This window comes from Fundulus heteroclitus, unplaced genomic scaffold (assembly GCF_011125445.2).
Source record: "Fundulus heteroclitus isolate FHET01 unplaced genomic scaffold, MU-UCD_Fhet_4.1 scaffold_728, whole genome shotgun sequence".
Taxonomy (NCBI): Eukaryota; Metazoa; Chordata; class Actinopteri; order Cyprinodontiformes; family Fundulidae; genus Fundulus; species Fundulus heteroclitus.
In genome coordinates, this window is record NW_023397173.1 from 2,704 (window position 1) to 10,000 (window position 7,297).

The 7,297-nt window shown below is 40.4% G+C and overlaps 1 protein-coding gene across 1 annotated transcript; it reads right to left on the reverse strand.

Moving 5' to 3' along the window:
- Positions 1-1,386: 1,386 nt before the first annotated feature.
- LOC118561810 lies at positions 1,387-3,019 on the reverse strand. Its single transcript, XM_036134055.1, has 2 exons — positions 2,144-3,019; positions 1,387-1,897 (listed from the first exon to the last, which is right to left on the reverse strand). Exons 1-2 carry the CDS (start codon positions 2,585-2,587, stop codon positions 1,571-1,573), a joined length of 771 nt encoding a protein of 256 aa, XP_035989948.1. The 5' UTR covers positions 2,588-3,019; the 3' UTR covers positions 1,387-1,570.
- Between the last annotated feature and the right edge of the window lie 4,278 nt (positions 3,020-7,297).

The following is a 7,297-nucleotide window of genomic DNA, read 5'->3' on the forward strand; positions in this document are numbered from 1 at the left end:
ATTAGATCATTTTGATACTGTTGACCTTCTTGAAGTGCTTGACAGATATGAATGTAGGAAGAGAGTCTCTGCTGCTACTCTTCTAGACATCTTGGCTGAAATATCTCACAAGGAACTTGTGCAGAAACCAATGTTTGTCATCGACTGCTGGAGGGAGGTCACACAGCCACTGATTCATCTAAAATCTGGCGAACTGACCAAAATGTATAATGATTTCAAACCCACCCCAAAGAGAGTAGTAGGGATATTAAACTTTCCTACAGAGATGACATCCAAGCAGGCAGAAGTGGCACAGCACCTGAAAAGATACGTCAGGGAGCTTAACGAGGAAAAGCTTGGAAGATTTTTGAGGTTCTGCACTGGCTCTGATTTATTGTTATCTGGTATAATTGAGGTTGAGTTTACAGTTCAGACCAGCTTCACAAGAAGGCCAATTGGACACACATGTGGGATGCTCCTAGAACTGTCTGACAGCTATGATAGTTTTCCTGATTTCCGCAGTGAGTTCAATTCCATTCTAGAGAGCAACGTCTGGGTAATGGATATTGTGTAGGCAGAAGTTATGTCTGAATTCTTTTACTTTTGAATAGAGTTGCAATATTATTCTCACAAAAACACAATAATTAAAGGGATAACTATGTTGTTTGTATAAACACACATTATGCCATACACATGCTTGATAACAAAAAAAAGGTTGTGCTATGATGCTCACTGTTCGCTTTCTCAGTTATACAGAAACTGAGTGAATGTTCAAGCTATGGTTCATACAGTTTACAGTTAAATGAATGGCTGGAATGTTACATATTGAATGTTGCATTCACTTTCTTTTGCAAAGAGTTCACATAATGCCTATCACCACCAGGCAGATCTCTCAATATTTCACAGTATAAAGAGTTTATAAACCTGGTGTCTGGGTTCTTGCCACTGCTTGAAGAAAACCCTGACAACTGTGAATAGACAAAGATTTACCAAACAATAGTTATGTGAACTCATTGGGACAGGAAGTGAATGTAGATACATTTAATGGTCAAGGATTAGAAAAAGTTTTCAAAGGTGATGTATTTTCCATTGGTCATTTGCAAATTCCTTGTGGAAGGAAGTTTTATAATTAATGGCTGCCTTTCTACACTTTAAAAGTTAGTAATAAAATTTTTGGAGAAATTGTGTAGTTGACTCATTTTTAAAGATTTATCTGAAAAAAATTATCAGAGAAAGATTTGAAATGTTTATTCTGTGCCAATGGGCTTTAACTACATACAGTACTTTCACTCAGACACAATGCCCACCCAGATACAAGTTTGAGGTACTTTAAATAAGAATTACAAATACATGCTACAGAGGGAAATAGTTTCATAGCTTACAAGGGACTTTGTATTTATCATGAAAACATTTAGATTATATAACAACGGTACTTTTTTCTAATGATACAAACTTGTACTTAAGTTATATTTTCAAATAACTGATAAATATTCAGTGGGTTTATACTATGTTTACAAAAGTAAAGGGTGTGAGTTCACTTCTTTCTCAAGCAGATCCAATACGGGAAGGTAATTATTAATGTTACAACAATTCAAAGATTTCCCAATATCTCATCTCTTAGTAATGAATACAATTCTGCTGCTGCATATGCATCTGTAGGAGCTTCCCAGCCATTTTCGTCCATAAGGAGGATGCAAAGCTCAAAAACAGTTTCATCACGGGGGTACTGCCCTTTTGGGGTGCACTCCTCCCTGCAAACAGCTATATCCTCCTCCAGAACAGGTTGGAGTTTGTCTTCTGCTGCATACAGCTGTGGCATGCTGAACATTAGAATAGGGCGCCCTCCAGGTGTTCCATGGGCGGGCCTTGTTCTTATTAGGTGTGAATTCCATGTTCTTACAGCCTTGTCCAGTTCATCCTATAACAATAAATGTTCAAATAAAATGGTTGCCGCCAACAAGACCCTTTGTTATAGGATAATTTATTTTAGCAAAATATAGACTGACATAAAATACAAAAGCCAGCACAATAGGTATTTTGACAATTACAAACATAAAATATTTGAAGATATTACTGCTGGGAGTGAATATTGAATTCGATTTGTTCAAAGTAAACTATGCACATCACTGTGACAGTGTCACTTAAACAGTCATTTAGAAATTACCTGGATAAGGTTGAGAAAGCAGAATTGTATCAGGTTTCTGTCCAAGAAGCTGCCTGTGAAATAGCCATCATCTCTCATGGTTTTAAAAATGTCCATCCAAAATTGCACACTCTGCTTACGTAAAACTCCCCACCATGACTCAATTCGTTGATTTGCCGTGCTGCAACCGTAAATAAAGCTTCCTTCTCCTGCATAATGGTCCTGGTAATTCCTCCGTAAGAACATCTGCATTTCTCTGACATGCCCATTTTCCGTACCTGGATCGGCTCGCACCTGCTGTGGACAGCCTCTAATACGTGTCACTGTGTTAATGAAGTAGTCCGCGATCACCTTTGGGTCACTGTTAGTGTAATAGGCTTCCATCCACATAATGTGCCTACTAAATCCGTCAATGCAGCCATTGATTGCTATGCCAAACGGCTTAAGTTTATCATATGAATCCATATGCCACAGAGCATTGGGTCCCCTGCTGATGCCGACGTCGGAGACGCCGTGCTCGTCGGAGTTCCACTCCCTCGGGATCCAAAATCTTGATGATCATCCTCATTGTGTTCTGAGAAACAACAATCCCTCTTTGAATGGCACGCAGATGTAACCACCGATAGCCTTGTAGGCGACCACTACCAGACAGCTCTTCTTCCACGAAAGAGGCAATTTCTTCTGGATCCGTTTGGTTCTTTCTTCGATACAGACAAAGACGTTTGCACAGTCGTTTTAAAGTTCTGATGCTGATAATAATTTGATGCTGGTGTGCTAAAAGACTTAATATTTCCTTATTTGTGAAACCGATCCCAAAGTATAACTTCACAAGATGCTCGATATTCCTCATTTTAGGGAAGACAGTGCTTCTTGTAAGAGTTGTCATAAAATACAACTTTTTTTCTCGTAATATTATGACTTTATTCACATAATGTCGCAACTTTATTCTCATAATATTATGACTTTATTCTCGTAATATTATGACTTTATTCTCATAATGTTGCGACTTTATTCTCGTTTTATTATGACTTTATTCTCATGATGTTGCGACTTTATTCTCATATTATTATGACTTTATTCTCGTAATATTATGACTTTATTCTCATAATGTTGCGACTTTATTCTCCTGATATTATGACTTTATTCTCATAAAGTTACGACTTTATAATGTTACAACATTATTCTCATAATGTTATGACTTTATTCTCGTATTTAAAAAAAAAAAAAAAAAAAAAACTTCTCTAGCCTGGCCCTAATACTCCGTCGTACTAATACTCCATCGTAAGAAAAAAAAAAAAAACGCTGCTCCTGGGGGGAATTTTTGATTATGCTCACGCATAGATGTGTAATACTTCTCATTGCAATTCAGACAGGCGCAGACTGCACCGTGCAGTTCATTTTAAAGAGGCAGTTTTTGGCGCATATTCTGATAGAAATGGGGTGCGGGGAGCCTAAGTGTGTTGTCGTGGGCGTGTTTACCCGCTGCAGGTAACCGCTGTGAAAAAAATCAGAAAGATTTCCCTGATTAATAACATCTTTATGGAGCGCTAGACTTATTGTTACTATGTGCTGCTTTACCAGTTCTCTCTCTCGCTCGCTTGCTTGCTCGCTCGCTCGTCATCGGACAAAAATCAAACTGCTTCGTGTTTGTATTTGAAATTGTGCGTCAGACTCAGATTTAGAAGTGTTGTTACGACGTTTGAGCTGTAACTGCAACCGTTATATATATCTTGTAACTTTACTGAATTTGCAGCTTAAGAAGATTGGGTTTGACAGACAACACCAACTGTCCCCTCAATCCAGTGCACACAATACCACAACAGACCTCATCACGCTCTACAGTACATCAAGAAAACTAAATCAACTAAAACAAGTTCACGTGTGCACTTGAAATGAAGTTAATCCATATTTGTGTGTCAGGGTGTCTAAGCACTCTCCAGAATTTGACATCTCAGCAGAACCTGTAATAATTATAGAAAGTAACGTTATAGTTGTTCTGCCTTTTGTTAAGACAGCAAGGAATTCATGTCGTGAATACATTACACAAATAAGATATTAATTAATTCTTAGTCAGAGGAAATCCATGCTAAAAACAGTTAGAAACGTTTTGGGTTCATATTTAATCAGAGTGAGACATCACAACTTTGTTAGATTTCTATGTGAATTACGTGAGATAGTGAGTGCTCTCACCTTAAAAAAAGATCTTCGACGTATTTTGCTCCGGTTAAAGGCATACTATGCAACATTTTTCAGTTAATTAATATGTTCCATACCGTTTTGGATGATTAAATGAGTCATTTCAGGTTGAACTAAGGTTTTCTCAGCCGCCCTGGTGGTCTGTGGGGGAAATACCGCACTTGCAATTGCAGGAGCAGTCGGCCCGCAGTCACAGGCTGAGTAGTCTCGTGTGCATCGCGAGAGTCGGTCTTGCTTTACGGCGAGAACTGCTACACGCCCGCAGTGAAAGGTGTGCTCGTTGGTAGCGCAGTGGCGATATTTGTGCAGTTATCATGGCGGAACCAGTGAGAAAACAGCGAAAGCCCATGTTGGAGCAGGCAAGAAAGAGGAAAAGGGCTCTGGACAGAGAGAGGAGTCGTACACGGGTGAACATAGAAGGCTGCAAGGCTGACGCGGACCTCGCGTTTCTGCTGATGCGATTGTAAGTAACATTGTAGGGTTTCCCTCACGCTACCGCCTCGCCGACATTCCAAAAAAATAATAATAAAAAAATAAAACTAACTCGATATGCGCGCCGCTCCGCTCAAACGGTCAGCGGTGCAAAGTTTGTCTCCCCCCCGCTCCGCTCAGCCGGTCAGCGGTGCAAAGTTTGTCTCCCCCCCCCGCTCAGCCGGTCAAATAAACATGCAAGCATATCGAGTTTTATTATTACTATTACTATTATTATAATAATCTTTTTTTATGTTGGCGAGACGCTACCCCCCGCGGCGGCTGCGGCTTGGCGAGGCGGTGGCGGTAGCGTCTCGCCAACATAAAAAAAATAAATAATAATAATAATAATAAAACTGGCGAGGCGGCGGCAGTCGCGGCTTGGCGAGGCGGCGGCGACCGCCTCGCCAAGATAGCGCTGCAAGAAGCTTGATGTTCATACCTTCACTGTGTTATTCATTGTTTGTACTGCCGTTTTTTCCACTTTTCGTTGCGTTCGCCTGTCTGCTAATCTCAAAACAACCGCGCCTGGCTTGACGGAGGAACCAGAACAGCTGAGCATCTTTATGACAGTGCACTTTTACTTTCGCCCTCTTGGGGGAGCCTCGCTGGAAAATCAACCCCGGTTGCATAGTATACCTTTAAAAGCTGCTTTTCAGCTATGAAGCTAGGGAAACTGCTAATGTTGAAGTTGAATTTGTTCTACACGCTTCTGCCTTGGAAAAAATATTTGTCTTTTTACAAAAAGAATGTTTAAAGCCAGATTTGGGAACAAAGGTTATTCAGACAACGCAAGAAAAGGAAGCTTTGTGTGGGGAACTATGGGTCTTTTGCACGTGACGTCACGCCCTGTGCATTGTGGGTAATTAGCGCCATATTGGGGGGTTACCGAGCGAGAAATTCGAGCTGCTATTCAAACGTCCCGAGGAGATTTACCCTTTCTTTTGTGAATAAAATGGCTCGTTCTTGTTGTGTTAAAGCCTGTGGGAGTACTACTTCGGGTAAAAAAGGACGTTCTGGCATGACATTTTTCAGGTTTCCTGCCTGGAGAAAAGATCGTGGCTTACAAATAGAGGACATTAGCCGGAGACGCAGGATAGCCTGGGTTGCAGCTGTCCGACGGAAAGATCTCACATTCAATCACATATCTCCGAATATGCGTGTTTGCTCTTTGCATTTTCATAAAAGTAAGTAGATTATCTATCCTATGCTTTATTTGTTTTTCTAGTTTGTGAAGCTGCAGTTAGTAATCTGTTGGATATGTGTGTTATATGTGGCATGATGCTATTGTTGTTTGTCTTGTTGCCGATGCATGAATTTTTTCTAAATAGGGTCTAAATCAGGCCTAGATCAAAATTAAATCTGGTCTAAATCAGAACTAAACAGGGAAAAACAAGAACTAAAGACTAAACCAGGACAAAGACAGAACCAATAAAAGTCTGTCTTTCAACTTATTATAACATATAAAACTTACAGAAATCTTGGCATAACAGTTTGTATTTATTATCTCAATATGTAATTGCAGGTCAACCTGCTTATGAGATGATGGAAACTGATCCAGACTGGGCTCCATCCCTACGTCTTGGTCATACTGATCTCCAACCAACTGACAGTGCGCGCTCCGCAAGACGAGGTAAACGCCAGCAGCTGAGGAACAGTATGCTGCAGGAGGCAGAGAGAGTGGTCCAGCAGAATGGAGAAGTCTGTGGTCAACACATCCCGGTGGACACTGAGCTGTCTGCAGTTACTGTGCAGGAAGATGCCATTACAGACAAGACTGGTGATACGCAACAGCAAGATGAACAACTGAATGGCATCCCTGAATGTGGCACATGCATCCTCAAAAGTGCAGAAATAAATCGACTTTTGGAAGAAAATCGAAATCTGAGGCACCAACTTGAGAGAGTTAAATTCAGTGATACTTTTTTTCAGATGATGACAATGATAAAGTTAGGCACTATACAGGACTGCCAAATAAACAAACATTCATGGAAATTGTGTCGATTTTGGTGCCTGCCACTTCAGACAATAAGAAACTACTCACACCATTTCAAATGCTTCTTCTAACATGTATGCGGCTTCGACTAGATGTTTCTGTTTATCTTCTTGCTAATATGTTTTTTGTGTCTCCTAGTACTGTGTACAGAGCTTTTAGCGACACTATCTCATAATTGTATACATTTCTAAAAAATGCCATTATATGGCCCGACAGAGACACTTTACGCAAAGTTATGCCACATCAATTTGTGCAGTCGTTTGGCAATCGAGTTGCTGTCATTATTGACTGCTTCGAAATTTTCACAGAGAGACCTTCCAATGTCAAAGCATGTGCCCAAATGTTTTCAAGTTACAAGCACAATCACACCATGAAGTACCTGATAGGCATTACACCCAAGGGAGCCATCTGTTTTTTGTCAAAGGGATGGGGGGGGCGTACAAGTGACAAACATATTACCCTGAATAGTGGGTTTCTGGATAAACTATTGCCAGGGGACATCGTTTTGGCTG

Excerpts from the sequence above, each read along its gene's own strand:
- LOC118561810 (XM_036134055.1), bottom strand. The coding sequence starts at position 2,587 with ATGGATTCATATGATAAACTTAAGCCGTTTGGCATAGCAATCAATGGC. Across the intron at positions 1,898-2,143 it reads GCTTTCTCAACCTTATCCAG|GATGAACTGGACAAGGCTGT; the intron begins GTAATTTCTAAA and ends TTATTGTTATAG.